The sequence below is a fragment of the Entelurus aequoreus genome, linkage group LG21 (assembly GCF_033978785.1).
Source record: "Entelurus aequoreus isolate RoL-2023_Sb linkage group LG21, RoL_Eaeq_v1.1, whole genome shotgun sequence".
Lineage (NCBI taxonomy): Eukaryota > Metazoa > Chordata > Actinopteri > Syngnathiformes > Syngnathidae > Entelurus > Entelurus aequoreus.
This window is the reverse complement of record NC_084751.1, coordinates 2,796,024-2,819,408: the sequence shown is the minus strand read 5'-3', so window position 1 is coordinate 2,819,408 and position 23,385 is coordinate 2,796,024. Positions and strand designations below refer to the sequence as shown.

Here is a 23,385-nt window from a genome sequence, read left to right as displayed (position 1 = left end):
GCAATCTCCATTGTTCATTAAACAAATTGCAAAAGATTCACCAACACAGATGTCCAGAATACTGTGGAATTGTTCGATGAAAACAGAGCAGTTTGTATGGTGACACATTGGTGACACAAATACATCCGTTGCCGTCGTGACGTCACGCGCATACGCATCATACATAGACGTTTCCAACCGGAAGTTTAGCGGGAAATTTCAAATTGCACTTTATAAGTTAACCCGGCCGTATTGGCATGTGTTTCAATGTTAAGATTTCATCATTGATATATAAACTATCAGACTGTGTGGTCGGTAATAGTGGGTTTCAGTAGGCCTTTAATCAATGCATGGTAACATTCTGACGAATTGTGTTGAAAGTCAACAACACAGAGTAATGCAAGAGTACTGGGCTCACATTCAATGTACCACGCCAGAGTGTACTCGGCTACACGCGGCGGCCGTGCAATCTGAAATCAAGCACGCCGACAAGATGGCAGCACAAGACAGGTCCTTGCTTGCCTCCCGCCTCGCTTTCCAGCCAGCGGCAGGCATGAGGTTTGAACCTGCCTGTGGAGAAGCCGCACGGTGTCGGCACTTGGTATGCTTGACTCGAGCACTAGGGGCAGGAGGAGGGGATGAAATAAAATGAAAAAAATATACAAAGACGTAAAATTATGTGTTGACACTACCCTCCTCGTGCACTGTGTGACTCACATCCCCTCGGACGAGCCAACCTGCTCATCGTGAGGGGAAAACCAATAGGAGCAACTGTCACCCACCCATTGCCAAGTTCGATCCATTTACCGGCAAACGCGCTCGCTCTATTTTTCTGACCTTCCCTGTGCTGCGTCCACCCCCCCACCGCGGCTCTACGTCTGCCTTATGCAAGAGGCAGTGGAAAGTATTGTCTGCCAAGGCAATCACAGCTCTACACACACATTTGGTAAACTTATCAGTTAGCGGGACGCTTGGCATGCATCCTTTCCTTAAACGACCAGGGATCATTTATTGTTTCTTTGTCAACTATTCTGCAATATTGGCCATTTCTGCAAGGTCAACTCATGTCTTAAAATTAACTCCAAATAACTTTAATGTCCACTCAAATAAACACTGTATCTCCTTTCCCCCCCCCCAAGTGTATTTACCAAATTTTTCAGACTAAGGTGCACTTAAAATCCTTTCATTTTCTCAAAACTCGACAGTGCGCCTTATAACCCGGTGCGCCTAATGTACGGAATTATTTTGGTTGTGCTTACTGACCTCAAAGCTATTTTATTTGGTACATGGTGAAATGATAAGTGCGACGAGTAGATGGCAGTCACACATAAGAGATACGTGTAGACTGCAATATGATGGCAGTCGCATATAAGAGGTATGTGTAGACTGCAATATGACTCAAGTAAATAACACCAAAATTGTATACATTCGATTTAAAATATAGAACATTACACACGGTGCTCAAAAATCTATCAAAATGTTTTAGTACGACTTTGGTAAGCTATGACGCCGCACCGCTTGATGGATTGTACTGTGCTTCAACATACAAGTATTATTTTGGTGTGTGTATAAGGTAAGACATATTATCTGGCGTTTTGTTTCACAATATCATGAAAAAGTAACTTTTCTTACCTTCTGTTACCTGCTGATCTGTCTTTGGGATCTGCATAAATCCTTAAATTTTGCGCGCGTCCGCCTTTGTAGTCCGTGACGACACCGTAGTCGATAAGCTTCTTCTTTTTCTCTATCTTCTTGTTATGGGACATTCATCCTCCGCTGTTGCCATTTCTAATACAAAGTAGCGAAAAGTTCTAACTCGTATCGGTCAGTAAACTCGCCATGAAAGCACTAAAACATACCGGTGTAATGAGTTTACATTATTCACCCAGGGAACTTTAGTTATTAGAAAGTTCCGGTCGGACGGTTTTTCACGGGACACATTTCCGGCGTTGTTGTTGCACTAGTGAGCCACGGATGAGAAGTTGCTGCTCCGTTGTTGATTTAAGTAAAGTCTGAATGTCATTAAAACAGTTACCGTAAACTTTGTTTACCTATTAGCCGCCCCGTGTTATTAGCCGCACCTACGCTACGCTAAAGGGAATGTCAAAAAAACAGTCAGATAGGTCAGTCAAACTTTAATGATATATTACAAACCAGCGTTCTAACAACTCTGTTCACTCCCAAAATGTAATGTGCGAATGTGCAATCACAAAAATAGTAACACTCAAAATAGTGCAGAGCAATAGCAACATCAATAACTCATCGTTGCTCATACGTTAGTGTCACACAACACACAAAATAAACATTTAAAGCTCACTTTCTGAAGTTATTACTCATCCACAAATCCCTCAAATTATTCTTCTTCGGTGTGCTTCACTTGTTTTTTGACACCATCTGTGATGTGGACGCGCATGCAGTCATAGATCAACAGGGACCGAGCTGCGTGAAAAAAGTCACCCGGTCTCTTCACCCATCTTTTCTTCATCCATCCATCCCTTCGAGTTAGCTTTTATGATGACGCCGGCTGGAAAGTTCTCTTTTGGCAAGGTCTTCCTTTTGAATATCACCATGGGTGGAAGTTTCTGGCCGTTAGCATGGCAAGCTAGAACCACTGTGAAGGACGACTTCTCATTCCCTGTGGTGCGAATATTCACCGTACGTGCTCCCGTTGTATCCACAGTGCGGTTCACATGAATATCAAAAGTCAGTGGAACCTTGTACGTGTGTCTCTTGGTAGGAGACATTTTGTGGTCTTTACAGAAACACACAAATGAAATGAAACGTAATATCCGCGCGCTTCTTCTTCTACGGGGGCGGGGGCTTGCTCACCTTGGCGGTTGCTTACAGTAGAAGAAGAAGCGCTTCCTCTTCTATGGGGGCGGTTGCTTAAAGTAGAAGAAGAAGCGCTTCCTCTTCTACGGGGAAAAAAGATGGCGGCTGTTTACCGTAGTTGCGAGACCTAAACTTTATGAAAATAAATATTAATATTAATCCATATATAAGGCGCACCGGGTTATTATCCGCACTGTCAGCTTTTGAGAAAAATGTTGTTTTTTAGGTGCGGCTTATGGTGCGGAAAATACGGTAGGTCCATTTTTTGACACTTCTTCCACTCCCGTCCTTGCACGCTACACCGCTACAACAAAGATGACGAGGAAAAGACGCCGCCGAAGGTGAGCCACGTAAATAAGACTATATTCTGTTGCTTCGATTAATTGTTTGAGTGTAACTCATAAACATTGATGAAATTCTGACCACACCAACATGTTAAATATGCACGGCCACTCCAATAGAACACACACGAAAGCGGTGATGAGTGGGGGCCATGATCTGTGTGGTGTTTTTTTATTTTTTTATATTTTTTATTTATGCACAGATGCTAAATGTGCAATTTCAATGTTGATGATGTGAATTTATTAGAAAAAAAATACAGGTTAGGGCAAGCAAAGCATTTGTTTCAACCATTTCCCTAAAATACACATTGGAGTTATAAAGTGTGTTTTATTCAATTAATCGATTACTGAAATAGTTGATAGCTGCAGCCCTACATACAATAATTTTCAATGTAAACAAAAACATATATAAATAAAGAAACAAATGATAAAACATACTTGTATTTACAAATACACAATACATTTTTTTTATATATATTTTATAATATGCATTATATTGTGGTGTGTCTATGAATGTTCTCCTTCATCCAGGTTATTGTCATCTCAGGGCATTCAATCGATCGTGACTGGACTGTTTGGTTTGTTTTAGAAGACGTTTCGCCGCTCATCCGAGTAGGCTTCATTAGTTAGACTTAGACTGGTCAGATCTAGTCCAGCGGCTGGTGCCAAAACCCCACATATTTATACTCCAAAACCAGGAGGGAGTTTTTATGGTTTTTATGCTGCCAATTCCAATACCAATCATTCATGAGTAAGATCCTCCGATACCAATACCGATAACATGTATTAACTGCCATTTTTTTCATTGATTCATGGTAAATGACAGTTTAATAGTATATACAAGATAGCTGGCAAGATAACTCATAAAACAAAACATATTGACCATGTGATATTTGCATTTCATCAAGGAGGCCTTCACAATATGATCAAACTTACAGCTGCAACATCTGCATCTGACTCTTTTGAATTTTTTTAGGATCTGTTGCGAAGCCTGCCTTTTTATGGGGTGAAGTCGGCTTGTCTCGGGGCAAGTACGAGGCGCGACTAAAACTCTTTTGTGTTTGAAGTCAATAACTAGAGCATGCTATAAGCGGGTTAATCTAGGTTAGCTCAGTGAGGTTTGCATTATATTGCTATGCAGTAAGTTGCTAATATGCATGTTACTGTTTGCTAGGTTAACCTGTTTTTATGCTTGTACACATTTTTGGAAATGTTACTAAAAACTAGGGATGTTCTGTTCAGGATTTTATGCTGCCCTATTCATGAGTGAGATCAGCCGATACCCATACCGATAAATTTAATAACTGTATTCATGGTGAGTGCTATTGACAGTTTACCAATATCAACAGAATATTTTAAATAGTTTCTTATTCTATTTTATTACTTACGAGTGTAACAATCTAATTACTTTCTGCTGTGAAGTGGTTCCATCTGAACTTCTTAAACTTTACTAAGCACACATTTCTTGGTATTGTTTATTGGTATTCAAGCTAGCTTGGCAGTTAGCTTAGCTATTAACATGCTTGCTCCCGGCTTGCTCTCTGTCTTTAGCCTTGTTCTCCAGTCATAATGACACCTGATAATGATACTTACGAAACTAGAAAAGTATTTTCCAGATTCACTGTATCACTTCCTAGATGTGCTCAAAGTTATTTGAGACATGCTGCGCGAGATAAGACATAATCTTATTATTACTACGACTACGGATACCATTTATAAAAAATATTTTCAAACAGCCCACTACCTATAACATGGGCTTTTAAAAGATCAGATCATTGCCTCTTAAAGCGTTATTAGTTAATGAGGTCATAAGAAACAACATTCTTAGCCAGACATGCTTATAACCAGATGAATTTTTTCCACTTAACGAGAGGTATCTCCTCATATCTATATGAGTTTATTTGTAGCTTATCCCCTTAAAAGGGGTGGAGGGGTCACACTAATCTCTGATGTAAACTTTAACCTTAGCCCGAGCCTAAGTAATAAATAGAAATCACTTGAGGTTCTTACTATGAGGTCGGTTGCCCTTTTACAGCTCCACCTGGCTGTAATCAACCTCCCCCCATGCCTTACTCAGAATTTATCAACAAATTCTCTAAATTTGTTGCTGACCTAGTGAATTGTGCAGATAATATAATTATCAAACCGATTTTAAAGGGGAACTGCATTTATTGGGGGAATTTTGCCTAACGTTCACAATCATTATGAAAGATATGACGGACAAATTTTTTTTAATGCATTCTTCATATTAAATAAACGTAAATAAAAGTCCGCTTACAACAAAGCCAATGGGAGCTGCACAATTCCGCCCATAAAACCCGATAAATAACCATTCAAAAAGCGACAACAATACTAAATGTACATTTCGTGACTTGAATATTAAACAAGTATTGGTGATATTGTTATAATCGCTAACGCAGAAAAACTATTTATAGCGGCGACGTAACCACTTCCGTGTGTCCCTACTGTATGTTTACGTCATCGAGTGGTCTGCGGTTTCCTTGCTTTCCTGCTCCCTTTAAGTTCATTGTAGATCATAAATCATGCCTCTCACTCTGAAAGTAAATGGCTGAGAATATAATCCGACAAGTTCAGACTCTTTGACCGCCATTTAGGACCTGGAACTGGCGAGAACAACACGAAAAGCGCGATCCCCTCCACCCCATTTCTTCGGCAGGATGAGACATTTTTCATCTAAATGGGAATATATGAACATCCTAGCAGTTGGCATCCTAATGACAGCGGACCTTGCACAGTAAGTGATGTTTTATTATGTTTGCTGGCTCTCATAAAGTCTGCGGTGAGCAGAAATCAGTGATGAAGAAAAAAAAAAGAAGCAAACGTGATACGTTTTTGAAATTAATGCGCCGCGTATGCCTAAAATGATCAATATACGAAAATGTTAAATGTTATTGTAAATGTGCCTGTAACTACATTACACATATACTTACATCATGTATATAAAACCCTAATAGAGGTGTTTGGATGTTTTTAGGGGCTCTATAGGCAGAATTGCCATTGTAAGCGGACCTTTGATCAAATTTATTATTAACATTATTAATATTTAGAATGCAAAAAAAAAATCCATCTGTCATCATGTCTTTCATAATGATTGTGGAAGATAGGCAAAATAAAATAAAAAACAGTGCAGTTCCCCTCTAAAGGCTTAGTGGCCACATGCATGGACGGCACCTTTTAGCTCTTATTTCCAAAATTGTGTACACTACTGAATTGGGGTCTTATGGCCACTTATGTGGACACTTACACTGCCATCAGGTGGTGTCAGAAGAGTATAACATTCAATGGAATGTGTACTTATGGACTAAGTACATCATATCAAAAGATGATTCTTAGTTTTTATTCTAATTAGGGTCCAATAAGCCCAAATAGCAAAGAGAAATTAAAAAAAGCATGTAAACAAACAGCTTGGGCCTTAAGAGGTTAATATCCACATAACTACCTCGTTAGACCCTCCGAGAGTGGCGCTCCAAACTAACAGCGACAGTTGTTGTCTTACACAAATAATAAATGAACCTACTCATCGTAACGGTAATATGATAGATTTAGTCCTGGTCAGGATTATCACTACCTCTAAAAGGTATAGAACTCCCTTACACCAAAGTCATTTCTGATCAGTACATCCTAAAATGTAAAGTTAATGACTTGTTCATAACCAATGCTTTAGCAGACGTGACTCTCTCCAACCTACTGCTCTCGGTAATGGCGCCGTTCCCAAATTATGTAGGCTCCATTGACAGCCTCACTAACAACTTTAATGATCCCTTGCACAACACTATTGATGGTATACAGCACCATTAAAACTAAGAAAAGGCCCCTAAGGCCCCTTTTACACTAAGGTTAGGTGGGATTTACCCTGGATAACCTTAGCCCGGCTTAGTGTAGAAGGGGCCTTAGTTTAACGTACCCCTTAGTTTACGGAACAAATCAGAGCTCTTAAATTATCATGTAGAAAGCAGGAAAGCAAATGGTGTGCGACCAAACTTGAGGTCTTCAATCAAGCATGGAGGGATATTTTAACAACCTATAAACCTTAGCTAAAATTAGCTAAAAAATTATCCTAAATTATTGTTTAACACCGTAGCATCGCAAACCCAACAAGGGTCTTCTCCCAGTGGCTCCACCCACTCAGTTGATGACATTATGCCATTATTGCAATTAAAATAATTGAGCTAATTACAAAGGAAATTAAAGAAACCATTCCCCAGCTCCAACTGGGTTCTATAAAAATAAATATGATTGTGCAGTACAGGCCAAAAGTCTTTACACACCTTCTCATTCAATGTGTTTTCTTTATTTTCATGACTATTTACATTGTAGATTGTCACTGAAGGCATCAAAACTATGAATGAACACATGTGGAGTTATGTACTTAATTAAAAAAAAGGTGAAATAACTGAAAACCTGGTTTATATTCTAGTTTCTTCAAAATAGCCACCCTTTGCTCTGATTACTGCTTTGCACACTCTTGGCATTCTCTCGATGAGCTTTAAGAGGTAGTCACCTGAAATGGTTTTCACTTCACAGGTGTGCTTGAAGCTCATCGAGAGAATGCCAGGCGTGTCCAAAGCAGTAATCAGAGCAAAGGCTGGCTACTTTGAAGAAACTGGAATATAAAATATGTTTTCAGTTATTTTTAAAATTTTTTGTTAAGTACATAACTCCACACACACCTTCAGTGACAATCTACAATGTAAATAGTCATGAAAATAAAGAAAACGCATTGAATGAGGATAAGGTGTGTCCAAAATTTTGGCCTGTACTATATACAGGTAAAAGCCAGTAAATTAGAATATTTTGAAAAACTTGATTTATTTCAGTAATTGCATTCAAAAGGTGTAACTTGTACATTATATTTATTCATTGCACACAGACTGATGCATTCAAATGTTTATTTCATTTAATTTTGATGATTTGAAGTGGCAACAAATGAAAATCCAAAATTCCGTGTGTCACAAAATTTGAATATTACTTAAGGCTAATACAAAAAAGGGATTTTTAGAAATGTTGGCCAACTGAAAAGTATGAAAATGAAAAATATGAGCATGTACAATACTCAATACTTGGTTGGAGCTCCTTTTGCCTCAATTACTGCGTTAATGCGGCGTGACCTGGAGTCGATGAGTTTCTGGCACTGCTCAGGTGTTATGAGAGCCCAGGTTGCTTTGATAGTGGCCTTCAACTCTTCTGCGTTTTTGGGTCTGGCATTCTGCATCTTCCTTTTCACAATACCCCACAGATTTTCTATGGGGCTAAGGTCAGGGGAGTTGGCGGGCCAATTTAGAACAGAAATACCATGGTCCGTAAACCAGGCACGGGTAGATTTTGCGCTGTGTGCAGGCGCCAAGTCCTGTTGGAACTTGAAATCTCCATCTCCATAGAGCAGGTCAGCAGCAGGAAGCATGAAGTGCTCTAAAACTTGCTGGTAGACGGCTGCGTTGACCCTGGATCTCAGGAAACAGAGTGGACCGACACCAGCAGATGACATGGCACCCCAAACCATCACTGATGGTGGAAACTTTACACTAGACTTCAGGCAACGTGGATCCTGTGCCTCTCCTGTCTTCCTCCAGACTCTGGGACCTCGATTTCCAAAGGAAATGCAAAATTTGCTTTCGTCAGAAAACATTACTTTGGACCACTCAGCAGCAGTCCAGCTCTTTTTTCCAGGGTCAACGCAGCCGTCTACCAGCAAGTTTTAGAGCACTTCATGCTTCCTGCTGCTGACCTGCTCTATGGAGATGGAGATTTCAAGTTCCAACAGGACTTGGCGCCTGCACACAGCGCAAAATCTACCCGTGCCTGGTTTACGGACCATGGTATTTCTGTTCTAAATTGGCCCGCCAACTCCCCTGACCTTAGCCCCATAGAAAATCTGTGGGGTATTGTGAAAAGGAAGATGCAGAATGCCAGACCCAAAAACGCAGAAGAGTTGAAGGCCACTACCAGAGCAACCTGGGCTCTCATAACACCTGAGCAGTGCCAGAAACTCATCGACTCCAGGTCACGCCGCATTAACGCAGTAATTGAGGCAAAAGGAGCTCCAACCAAGTATTGAGTATTGTACATGCTCATATTTTTCATTTTCATACTTTTCAGTTGGCCAACATTTCTAAAAATCCCTTTTTTGTATTAGCCTTAAGTAATATTCTAATTTTGTGACACACGGAATTTTGGATTTTCATTTGTTGCCACTTCAAATCATCAAAATTAAATGAAATAAACATTTGAATGCATCAGTCTGTGTGCAATGAATAAATATAATGTACAAGTTACACCTTTTGCATGCAATTACTGAAATAAATCAAGTTTTTCAAAATATTCTAATTTACTGGCTTTTACCTGTATATGCATGACGGAAGATGCTTTCCAAAATAAGCTCTCTCGTTTTGAAGAAGTAACATATAAGGAACTCTTACAACTCGTTAGTTGAACAAAACAAACATGTTGTGGAGGGGGGCGTGGCCTGCGGGCCTGCCGCGGAACGGGGTGTGCAAGGACCGGCCTCGAAGACAGCGACAGGTGAGTGGATGGCCCAGGTGGTCCTTGTTATCTAATCACCTGTCGCCTTTATTAGCAGCAGCTGGAACGACACATTGTGGGAGCGAGAGAGAGAGAGAGAGAGAGAGAGAGACATGGACAGAGAATTTTTTTTTGCTGTAAAGCAAAACACGCGCACTTCCTGATGGAAATAAAACAGTGTTGTAACCCTGATCCGGGCTCTCGTGACAGTGTTTGGTGGTCCGAGGAACCCACTGGAGGGCAACCTCCACACATGTCTATTCAACCCGCCCTCTGGGAAACTTATCATGCAGCTCCACACTGTGTATGGACACATAATTAGCTGCTGGCCGCTTGATAGCCGGAAGATGAAAATTTTAAATACAGTGTCAGTCAAACGCGATCGGTGTTTGTGAATAGGCATTAAAAGACAAATCTGCAAATACATTATCACGAAAATCGTCCGATACCTATCAGCAGCCGATCAATCGGCACATCGCTGGTATTTAATGTCAATATTTATCATTTAAAATGTAAACGGGTATTTGTGCAAATTGCAAAAAAATATATTTTAAAAAAAATAACAAACTATATTATTAAAATAGAATATATGGGTTATACTTGTATAGCGCTTTTCTACCTTTTTTTTAAGGAACTCAAAGCGCTTTGACACTATTCCCACATTCACCCATTCACACACACATTCACACACTGATGGCGGGAGCTGCCATGCAAGGCGCTAACAAAGACCCATCAGGAGCAAGGGTGAAGTGTCTTGCTCAAGGACACAACGGACGTGACTAGAATCGTAGAAGGTGGGTAAGTAAGGTAAATAAAGGTCCACATAAAAAACATGAGAAGGTGACACTGTATTTGTGTCACTATGGTGAAAATCTTACATGGCATACCTCGGTTATATTGTGCATTACATGCAAAAATGTGTCATTAATTTGCCATTGATGGACTCACTTCACATTTTAACTTTGTTTTCTGTGCAATGCACAACCTACCAAATGTCACAAAAAAACATAAAAACCCGAGGTAACGATTGTATTACAGCAGGGGTGTCAAACTCATTTTAGTTCAGGGGCCGCATGGAGGAAAATCTGTGCACACGCGTGCCGGACTATTAAAATCATGGCATTAAAACTAGAAAATAAAGACAACTTCAGATTGTTTTCTTTGTCTTACTTTGGCCAAAAATATTACAGTAAAAATATAGGAAAAAATACCGGCAGCGGTAAAGTTTAGATCCATGAAGGAACAAAGAAAGTGAATGAATGTTTATAACTGAATACATTTACATATGCATAAAAAATTGTTTTCTTTTGTATTTTTTTTTTTTCCAATGAATTAAGTAACGTTTATGACAACCTTTTTCCAAAACACAATATAGAATGTGAGATATAACAGGATAATGCTTACATTTATCATTTGTTTTCAAAAACGGTTACAAAAAAGTGGGACCCCAAAAATTTACTGCATTTTTATGACTTGATGGGGTCCCTGGAACCCCATTTTTATGACTTGATGGGGTCCCTGGGACCACATTTAGAAAATTCCTTGCACCAACGTTGATGGAGTATTGGTGCGTGCAAAACAAGCGGCTGTGGCCTGCGGGCCGCTTCTAATGCTAATCAAAAGAACAGGTTGTCAGCTAATACTCTAATATTGTTCAAATCAGTAACCGGTAGTAAAACTCCTGCTTTTCTCATGGCCCAAATAGTTTACAGTAGCACTATACATAATCATAATACCAGGGCGTCTAGTGAGGGGCATTTTGTACTCCCTCGTCCCAGGAAGAATGCTTTGTGGAAATCTTTTATTTATAGGTCTGTATCGCTCTGGAATAACCTGCCTCGAATTCTCACTGGCATTGAAAGTAAACAGGTTTTTAAAAGGAAAGTAATATTTTATCTGAGTGTGTAAATTAGTTTGCTTGTTGATGATTTTTGTTTGGTTTTGTATTGTGTAGTTATATTTATATGGTAAGCATTATTCTGTGACTGTAAATTGTTTGCTTGTTTTCTTATTGATGCTTGTATTTTTTTCTGTATTGTGTAGTTATAATTATATGCTTTTACTTGTAATTGTATTGAGTTTGTGGACCCCAGGAAGACTAGTGGGTTGTTGTGGCAACCAGCTAATGGGGATCCTTAATCAAAATCTAATCAAAATCAAATATCATAGATATTAGGCCATAGATAATTCCGGATCTGGCCCGGTTTTACAGGATCGCCACATTATACTGAGAGCCACTTAGGATATTTTTTCTCAAGAGCATCCAGTCTGAGCACGGTCTGCACAATAGCATCAGTCACAAGGCGCACACTTTCACTCACAAGTGCCCTGGGATTTTCTTTTATTATACTAAAACTGTGAGCTGCCCATACGTGTTGAAACCGGCGGCGTTACGCAACATCTTCACTTTCTCACCAGCTCTAAGGCATTCTCAGCCACAGGATCAATGAACAGGCTGTGCTAATGCAATCAAGCAATGACTGCAGAGTGACTTCAATCAACAGATTTACAAACAGCAACAAAACACCCTTGGTGGATCAGCTTCATGCTCGACTTTGCTTTTAAACGACTCCTGCGACAGCAATAATGACAACTTTTTAGATGTATGGACAAGTTTATAGTCTCAAAATAGAACTTTGAAAACATTTGCACGCTTAGCTGCGAACTTGGGGTTAAGCTTGGTTTTCATGCCGACTATGTAAATTGAGTGCCTCTCAAAACTAAACCCGTAATTAATTACATTGCAGGGATACAAGGTAGACAAATATAAACACAGCGGCTGCAGTTTATCACACGTCATCATAAAACAAACCAGACTGACAATGTGATGTTTGCATTTCATCATGGAAGCCTTCACAATGAACGCAATCACTGCAACACAATGGTCAAACTTACAGCTGCTACGTCTGCAGCTGATTGAGTCATTTGCTTTATCTTAGAATGTGTAGCGAAGCCAGCCTATTTATGGCGTGAAGTCTGCTTGTCTAGGGGGAGTGACAAAACAACTTGTGCTTTTGTATTTGAATTCAATAACAAGAGTATGCTATAATCAGGTTTAGCTACGTTCGCTCAGTGAAGAATACATTACATTACAATGCTATACAGTATGTATGTTTCTAGAGATGTCCGATAATATCGACCGATAAATGCTTTAAAATGTGATATCGGAAATTATCGGTACCGGTTTCCAAAAGTAAAATGTATGACTTTTTAAAACGCCGCTGTACGGAGTGGTACACGGACGCAGGGAGAAGTACAGCCAATAAACCTTAAAGGCACTGCTTTTGCGTGCCGGCCCAATCACATAATATCTACGGCTTTTCACACACACAAGTAAATGCAAGGCATACTTGGTCAACAGCCATACAGGTCACACTGAGGGTGGACATATAAACAACTTTAACACTGTTACAAATATGCGCCACACTGCGAACCCACACCAAACAAGAATGACAAACACATTTCGGGAGAACATCCACACCGTAACACAACATAAATACAACAGAACAAATACCCAGAACCCCTTGCAGCACTAACTCTTCCGGGACGCAACAATATACACCCCCTGCTACCCCCTATTTAACAAGTAGGTTTAATAGTTTTAGCCATTGTAACATTACACACAGTTTGAACAGTAACACTGTGTTGGAACATTTAATCAAGTGATTACCACAGTTTGAGAATCACTGCCATAAACTATTATTAATCTACTTATTACTTTCTCGGGAATATCAACGTGTATCTATTGCCACTTCTTAAACTTTATTAAGCACTTATTTATTTTCTTTTGTTTAACTAAGCCAGTGTTTTTCAACCACTATGCCGCAGCACACTAGTGTGGCGTGAGATACAGTCTGGTGTGCCGTGGGACATTATGTCATTTCACCTATTTGGGTTAAAAATATTTTTTGCAAACCAGTAATTATAGTCTGCAAATGATGTGTTGTTGAGTGTCGGTGCTGTCTAGAGCGCGGCAAAGTAACCGTGTAATACTCTTCCATATCAGTAGGTGGCAGCAGGTAGCTAATTGCTTTGTAGATGTCAGAAACAGCGGGAGGCAGTGTGCAGGTAAAAAAAAGGTGATTAATGTTTAAACCAAAAATAAACAAAAGGTGAGTGCCCCTAAGAAAAGGCATTAAAGCTTAGGGAAGGCTATGCAGAACCAAACTAAAACTGAACTGGCTACAAAGTCAACAAAAACAGAATGCTGGACAACAGCAAAGACTTACTATGGAGCAAAGACAATGTACGTCCGAACATGACATGACAATCAACAATGTCCCCACAAAAAAGGGTAAAAACAACTGAAATATCCTTGATTGCTAAAACAAAGTAGATGCGGGAAATATCGCTCAAAGGAAGACGTGAAACTGCTGCAGGAAAATACCAAAAAAAAGAGAAAAAGCCACCAAAATAGGAGCGCAAGACAAGAACAAACACACTACACACAGGAAAACAGCAAAAAAACCTCAAAAGAAGTCACGGCGTGATGTGACAGGTGGTGACAGTACACCTACTTTGAGACAAGAGCTATCAATCAATCAAAGTTTACTTATATAGCCCTAAATCATCCAACAATTGTGACAACGACTTTTTACTGTCAACTAAGTTTAGTTTTTTAATTATTTCTCCTGGTGGTGTGCCTCTGGATTTTTTCAACGCAAAAAATGTGCCTTGGCTCAAAAAAGGTTGAAAAACACTGAACTAAGCCATTAGCATGCATGCTCCTGACTTGTTCTCGGCGTGAAACATGTTTAGCCCCGTCCTGCAGTGATAATAATACTTGATAATGATACTTAAGATACTAAGAAATGCAGTTTATTTGGCGTGATGGAGGCGATTACGTGATGGCTCACGCGAGCGGCGCGTCACACTGTGTATGGAGACACATAATTAGCTAGCCGCTTGTCAGCCGGGGGAATAAAAATAAATACAGTGTCAGTCAGAGGGGATCTGCTTTTCTGTTCGGAATTAAAAGGCATTAATCAGCAGTGGCGATCACATACTTTTTCATGACAATCGTCTGATACTGATCAACAGTAAACAAGATTTTGGATGGTGACAGTTTGATCATGGGAAAGATCATTGTTATTTTGTCGTTTGGCAAACACAAGGTTCTGCAGCGCTATCAATGGAGGACACAAAACAGGTGAACAATTGAAACGGCCTTCAAGGTGGCGCTTGGTTCTTACCGTGCACAGCAAACACATTGCAGGGCTGGTTCCCGTGGCGCGTCGACTCCCTCTTCACCCCCTTGATGAAGGCCGGCAGACTGGGTCTCCTCTGGTCCCCTACAAACTTCCCCGGCTGCTGCCCCATAAGGGCAGGATGCCAGGCCGCAGCCGGGACCGCGCCAAGCTGGATTGGGTCGCACGCCGTCCGACGGTTGAAGCGTTTGAGAAGAGGGAAACCAGGAGGAGTCCTTTTCCTTGGCTTCCTCCCGGAGCGTCAGGGGTGCAGATTGGTACGACTGCAGTGTGGCTCCTTTTATCGTGCATTAATAGAATTTGGGGTGTTTCACAGGAATCTGGGAGGAAATACAGGATTGTTATTTTTAATATTCAGTGTTTCCCACACAGTATATTCATTCTGCCCTTTGCTTATAAACACATTATAATGAGACTGTAAGTCAGAGAATAAGAAGACGGAGCAGGAGGAGGAGTAAATGTTAGACCCCTTTATGAGATACTATTTTTTTAAAAAGGAAATAGGCTTTTGCGGACTAAAACGCAGAGGCTCTCAAAAGGGTGAAACATGTCAATTGGTGGATTCATTAAAGGGGAACTGCACTTTTTTTTGTCATTTTGCCTATCGTTTACAATCATTATGAGAGACAAGAACACAGGTCTTTTTTTAATTTTTATTAGGATTTTAAAGATTATTAAAAAAAAAAACACTTGGAAAATGCGGCTAATGGGAGTCACCATTGTAGCCTTCAAAGCCCTCGAAGACAGGGGTGCCCATTACGTCAATCGCGAGCAGTCAGTACAGATTGGGGTCCTATCGAATTGTGTTTCGCATTAAAAACTCAAACGCGTTTCCTGTTGACGTGGAAGCTAGCTTATTTCTTGCTGTAGTTAGCGTTTACAGCTAATACCGAAGCATGCCGATGTGTCACTACGCTAGAAAGAGAGTTCCTCCGTGTTCGCTCTTACAATGACAATGTCGCTACAGCTTGGTTATTATACAGGTTACGGAACGTGAATAAAGTATTGGTGACGGGTTTTGAATGCATTTTTAAAGTGATTTAGCGGTAGAATTGATTGCTCCCACTAGCTACCTAAAACGAGACGATTTTTACATGTTAGAATACATAAAGATCTATATATATATATTTTGTATAATGCTAATGATTGTGAAAAAACGTGAAGTTCCCCTTAAAGATGTGGTATTGTTGTTTTCATATCACATAAATGTGGTGCGTTCAAGAATTGTCGAAAAAACTAACTGGGAAATCTTAATTCTTTGACAAACTGACATGACAGCACGTATCACTCTCAACAGGCAGCGGGTGTTGCTGTGGGCCCCTGACCCGTCCGTCTGAAGGCCCTAACAAAAAGAAGCGTCGGAAGAAAGCCACAAATAGAAAGCAGTCGAGTTGTTATTATGCAGATCAGTGCACACCTCCAGAAGAGCTGTATCAAACAAGCCGCCATAACAAACATGATAATGCTCACTTTTGATACCAACTATCATTTGTGTTCATGTCTGTGGTTGGACAAGTGATATAAACCTGCTCTCTATCATCATTTGAGAGTCATTTCTGCTACTTTTGATAGTGGCGTCTGGATAAAGCTTTCACTTCCAATACGATACCGATATTGGAGCCAAGGGTATTAGCCGATACCGATATTGATCTGTTACGATATCATCAAGAATTAGACATATTTGCATTTGTAAGGTCAGTGTTTCCCACACATTCATTTATTTGTGGCGGCCCGCCACGAAAGAATTAAGGCCGCCACAAAAAAATATATATATATTTTTATTTTTTTGTGTCCTGTCAAGCTTCTCAGGCAAATCATATAGTTGATGTAGATGCCCATATCGGCTGTTCAGATTTACTTTACAAAAGAGAAGTGTAGGATCAAGATTTTTGGAGCTCTTTGTTCAGTGGATCAGATGTTTGATGAAGCTTTGTGTCTATCTACCACCACTACTGTTTTCTGTTTATTTGTTACTGACTGTGGCAGGACACCTCTGCCTCTGTTTCACTTTATGTTGCTGGTAAATAATATGGTTGTAGTAGTAGGCTAAAGTTAAATTATTTAGTATGCACTAATTAAAGGGGCAGAGCTTTAAGAGACATTTTAGCTTTTATATTTTTATAAGATATATTTTTTGTAAGAACCACAATTAATAAATATATTTCAGTGAATAACTTATTGTTCAAATCTGTATATAAATATGCACATAAAGTGTTGTAATTATATTGTAAAATGGATGGATGGATGGATGGATGGATGGATAGACGTTTAAAACAAAACTGTTATTATTAATTAGTAAGTATACATTTTTTGAGCCTTTTTAGAGAAAATTATTTCATTGTAGTAAATTATGCAAATTACTCGATGATGTCACGGTGACCACGCCCATAGCCACGCCCCCACCGCCACAGGTATCTTGGCAGTTTATGGGAAACACTGAAGGTGGAATGTTAGAAAAAGCTTGATCAAGTGAAATTATTCATACAGAGAACAATGGTGGGTTTAAAAAACACTAACTTATGTATTATTGTGTGAATGCTTTGGAGCATTCACACATATGGTTTTTCTTCTTCACCAGATTTTGACGCGCTCTACCTTCCACATTTTTCATCCGATTCAAACCGTTCCAACTTCAAACTGTTCAGCCTATTCGGGAATCGGGGGCTTTCCCTTGATATATTCCAAAAATTCCCAGAATTCCCTGTTTTCCGGGACATTTTTCCAATTCAAAATGAATTGGCCATTTTTCAAACTTTAACCATTTCCACATGTTTCAACCAATTCAAACCATTTCACCTTCAACATATTCCACTCATCCTGGACATTTAAACTATAATTGTTCCAAGTTCAAAAGAATTCCAGGAATTCCCAGAATTCCTGGTTTTTCAAACCCTATTTTCACCCTTCTTCTGGCGACTACTCCCTCCACATTTTTCAACCCACTTCAACCATTCCACCGTCAAAACATTCCTCTTAATCAGGACAAAAAAACTAAGCTGGTTTTTTAACTGGAAAATTTCCCGTTTTTTCTATTAGTAATTCCAGGAATTCCGTAATACCGTTTCTCAATTAAAAATGTTACTACTTCAACATTTCTTGACCGTTTTGAAAAATCCCAACACCATCCATTATACAGAAAATGCAAATTTCTTAGCATTTTCAAAGTTTTCCCAAAATTCAATGAAATTCCCATTGAAATGAATGGGACATTTTTTCCAGGTTTCACAACTCCCACATTTTTTATCTGATTCAAACCGTTCCAACTTCAAAATATTCCACTCATCCTGGACTTTCCCAAGTTCCAAACCAAATTCAGTTTTTCCTGGAAATTCTAACTATTCAACATTGCAACTATTTTAATATCCATACTACATTCTATCAGCATTTCAGTTCAACTTCAGCATTGGAGCATTCACACGCAATTCCTTCAGGAATTGCCTCATCTAGTTAATTATACTGTCTTTAAGTTGAAGTGGAGAGGTAATTCCTTTTGGACGACACTTAGTGGCCACATTACTACTTAGTGGCCACAATATTTCATTAAGTTAAGCTTATGATGCAGTAAGTTGAATGATGCGGTCACGTTTGTTACTGTATATTTTCTGATACGCTTATGCATTGAATACTTTGTATGTGTACGTTCTCTGCAACTATAATGATTTGATCATTGTTTATAGTGACAAATGCCTTGTTTTAGACTGCAATATTGTTCAATTAAAGACACGTACCTAGCTGTTGTGTAGCCGCTAGCTACTAATAGCCTATAAGCCTTCTATGTTTACCTTTTGTAAATGACTTTACTAAAATGCAAGAAAAACCCAACCTATATACAATGTCAATATCAAATTGCCCCAAATACTTTACATTCCTTAGCTAAAGTAGGAGAAGGGAGCGTCAGTCAAAACACCCACGGTACAATAAAGGGGTCTTGCGGAATTCTAGCGATTAGCTGCGGGACAAATAGGGATGTATACAGAGTACTGGTATTTTTTTTGTACAGGTTCATTTTTAGGTCGGTCCTGACTCCTGAACTGTGAAAATTCTGGACTAGCGATACTGCCATCGGTCTTTTTTTTTCCAGCGGACCGACGTACTTATGACGCGCTGCCACATTCTGCTACACATTACAATCAGCTTTGAATAATGACAAATAAGGAAGCAACACCACACAAAAGTTTGTACCACAACAACATTTCCTCCTCAGAAGTTCCTCAAAGTCACGCATGCTGTGTCAGTTTGAGGTGAACGTACTTAATCCATTTAGAAAAGTGAAAAATTGAGGTAAGATAATAATCCATAAAGTTACTTTGAAGCAAGATAGCTTCCGCTGTGATTGACAGGTCTCCAGTTGCCGTCTGACGTCACTCCATTGTGCCGCGTTTTTATTTATATAATACACACCACACACACGCATACATCAGTAGCGCAACACTCAACATGGTTTCGGTCTGTCAGTCAAATATGTCCGTGTGCAACATAAACACAAACAACAAATCCTATTGTTACAAAATGCACACACACTTAACATGCTAATTCACAGGTGTCATATCTGGCCTGCCAAATTATTTTATGTGGCCCGTGAAAGCCTGGAAATAATATGCGTTAATAAAATGCTTAATCTTTTCTTACTAAATATATTTCTTCTTTCCCTTTTGACATTAAACATCATGTACTGCATGCAAATGCATATCTTTTAAAATGTAATATTATCAAAATCAAAATATTATATTATCATGTATTCCCAAAATATTTATTGTTAAAATAAAGATAAATATTGTATTTAAATATCTGCTTGACTTATGATTTCAAAACAATCCATCAATCAAATTGTAGACTGTAAAATTGACAGTAGATTTTACGGTTAAATTCCGCAGACTGAGTTTTTTTTTACCGTGAAATCAACTTTGGTACTGTTTTTTTCCATATACACTAAAACATAAAAAAACTAACCAAAAAAACATTACAACAAGATATTACGGTAAAAAAAACCAAAAAAAACTGGCAACTCTGTTGCTTGAATTTTACGGCTAAAAACAGTGATATTGTTTTTCCATTACATTTATTACATTGCTACATGCTGTAAAAAAAAAAAAAAAAAACACTGCTTTTACTGTAAAATTCTGGTGACTGAGCTGCCAGTTTTTAAAGTACTTTTTTTTTTTTTTTTGCAGTTTATGTAAAAAAATATATTGTTAATGTATTATATATATTCATATATTACTCATTGTTAAAATCGGCCCTCTTTAAGGGGAAACAACACTGCGATGTGGCCCTCAATGAAAAGGGGTTTGACACCCCTGTGCTAATTGATTGTATTGATGTATATGATACATTTGATATATCATGTAAAAGGTCTGTGTTTTGCACATGCATGTCATAATAACTATTATGTAATTGTACTGAATAGAAACACAGTGATGGATGTGTGTGTTTTTTACAAGAAGATGACATAACTGCATTCCACCTTGCACTGCACTCATACTCGACTTCTTCAAGTGTTGCTCTGAGGTGTTACAGTACGTCATGTTGGAGGTGTTATGGTTTACTTTGTGCTAATTAAAATGCATTTTTTTCACATTTTTATTTCCACAAATTACATATAGTACCGATAAGGGTATCGATAAATATACCGGTATCGGTAACAGTATCGTACCAATAAAATCTTATCGATATACAGTACAGGCCAAAAGTTTGGACACAGCTTCTCCTCATTCAATGTGTTTTCTTTATTTTCATGACTATTTACATTGTAGATTGTCACTGAAGGCATCAAAACTATGCATGAACACATTTATCATTTATGTGGAGTTATGTACTTAACAAAAAAAGGTGAAATAACTGAAAACATGTTTTATATTCTAGTTTCTTAAAAATAGCCACCCTTTGCTCTGATTACTGCTTTGCACACTCTTGGCATTCTCTCGATGACCTTCAAGAGGTAGTCACCTGAAATGGTTTTCACTTCACAGGTGTGCTTGAAGCTCATGGAGAGAATGCCAAGAGTGCGCAAAGCAGTAATCAAAGCAAAGGGTGGCTATTTTGCAGAAACTACAATATAGATCATGTTTATTTCACCTTTTATTGTTAAGTACATAACTCCACATGTGTTCATTCATAGTTTTGATGCCTACAGTGACAATCTACTATGTAAATAGTCATGAAAATAAGGAAAACGCATTGAATGAGAAGGTGTGTCCAAACTAGGGCTGCAACAACTAATCGATTAAATCGGTTAAAAAAATAGTTGCCGATTAATTTAGTCATCGATTCGTTGGATCTATGCTATGCACATGCGCAGAGGCTTTTTTTTTTTTTTTTTTAATTAAAAAAATAAATAAAAAAATTTTAAAAAAATTATTTATAAACTGCAACATTTACAAACCGCTGAGAAACAATAATCAAAATAAGTATGGTGCCAGTAGGCTGGGTTTTTTTTCCAATAAAATACTGGATAGGATAGAAATGTAGTTTGTCTCTTTTATCCGATTATTAATCGAAGTAATAATTGACAGATTAATCGATTATCAAATTAATCGTTAGTTGCAGCCCTAGTCCAAACCTCTGGCCTGTACTGAGCATCCCTAGGGATCAAATGTCAACGTCGAGCGAAATGACAGCTTGAAGTGAAGTGTTCCAAAACAGAAGTTGGTTTTCAAGCTCCACCTTCTCCTTGGCATTTGTTGACGGAGTAGACACATTCCTGTCTGTCGCTTAAGGTGCACCCACTCGGTAGCACCAAGAATGCAGTTACAAACATACATGTGCTACTTCACCACTAATTAAATATTAAATAGTCAAGTTGCTATTTAGCACGGAGTCCAGTTAGAGTAGGAGTCACTTTCTGTCAATTATAAACAAAAGTGCCTTCATTGAGTTAGTCTGAAAAGCGGTGTGTCCTTTTACTTTGAATAAAGTGTAACATGAAGGAAGTCAACCATTATCAAATGTATTTTCATATTTATTATGTTAAAGAATAAACAGGAAAGTTAGCATAGCACTATTGTTTAAACTTAACCGTCCCGAGACTTTAATGTTTCCGAATGTGACATTTAAAACATAGGGAAGTGGAGTTGAATATTCTTTCAAAACTCTTTTCAACACCTTTATAGATGTCAAGTAGTTAAAAAAAAGTAACTTACGTGGTGATATAAAGTTACGTTAGCGTGGAAAGTAGCCATGGAGGCTAGCTAGCGTTAGCCGCTGGTTCCTTTGATGGCAGACCGAGGAAGTCAACAGTTGGCTGCGGCTTCTCGGAAGCACTTTCGCCACCAAATCTTCCAATTAAAAAGTCGTTTTTGTTTTAATCCAACAACAGGGGTTAGGACTTTTCCTCCAGGCGTCCGAGCTCCTTCCCCACCCCGTGCCGGGAGACTTTGTTAACTTTAAGCGAAGACGAGATATAGGCGGCTCCTCCGTCAGCCGGACGCCGCCGACCGACCGGCTTGTGTCCGCATCAAGGCCGCGCTGCTCTTCTTCTTCTTGCCCTGGGCCGTGGCTGACTCATCCTTCTTATGCGAGATTCGGAGCGGCAAACTTCTGGCCGAGCACTCGCCGAGACGCCTCCTGGGCCGCCATACTTGCGATACACGCAAGGTGGTTGACAGAAATATGTGGGTGGGGCGACGTGTGACGTCACATGCATGCGTGGGCTAGTCCTGCCAGAAACCGGAAGTCGGGAGTGCAGTAGCCCTGAGTTGGGTACATTTATCTAAGAAACCTTTACATTAAAGATGTTCAATATATATCGCAAAAGACATCAAATCGAAATAAATAAATAAAAATTAAGAAATTTGAAAAAACTCCCATAGGGCTGGCCCATAAAACGATAATAAATATCATGATAGACACATAATTGATAACAAAAAAAATAAATAGGAAAAAGGCCGATAGGGCTGGGCGATAAAACGATATCAATATATATCAATACAGACACATAGATATAAAAAAAAATTTAAAAATGGAAAAAGGCAGATAAGGCTGGGCGATAAAACAATTGCAATATATATTGCAAAAGACATAAAATCGCTATCAATAAATAAAAATAAATAAATAAAAAAATTGAATTTTTTTTTTTGAAAAAACACATAAAATGTTATCAATATATATCGCAAAATAAAAAAATAAAAAATCAGTTCAAAAAAATTAAAATATTCTGAAAAAATCCCCATAGGGCTGGGCCATATAACAAAAATAGATATCACGATAGACACATAATTGGTAACAAATAAATTGAAAGAAAAATATATTTTTTAAAAAGGCCGATAGGGCTGGGCGATAAAACAATAATAAATATCATGATAGACACATAATTGATAACAAAACAAAAAAAAATAGGAAAAAGGCCAAAAGGGCTGGGCGATAAAACGATATCAATATATATCATTACAGACACATAAATATAAAAAAATGGAAAAAGGCCGATAAGGCTGGGCAAAAAACAATGCAATATATATTGCAAAAGACATAAAATCGCTATCAATAAATAC

The 23,385-nt window shown here is 38.7% G+C and overlaps 1 protein-coding gene across 2 annotated transcripts in view; it reads right to left on the bottom strand.

The window, feature by feature from the left end:
• The window catches only part of abl1 (c-abl oncogene 1, non-receptor tyrosine kinase), a 76,682-nt gene extending 54,141 nt beyond the window's left edge, over nucleotides 1–22,541 (bottom strand). The window contains exons 1-2 of one of the 2 annotated variants that reach the window (XM_062032227.1): nucleotides 22,039–22,541; nucleotides 14,885–15,219 (exon numbers count right to left, since the gene is read on the bottom strand). In XM_062032227.1, coding sequence (XP_061888211.1) covers nucleotides 14,885–15,011 — 127 coding nt within the window. In that variant the 5' untranslated portion in view covers nucleotides 15,012–15,219; nucleotides 22,039–22,541. The remainder of the gene's footprint in view (nucleotides 1–14,884; nucleotides 15,220–22,038) is intronic. The other variant, XM_062032230.1, reaches the window with a different exon arrangement.
• Between the last annotated feature and the right edge of the window lie 844 nt (nucleotides 22,542–23,385).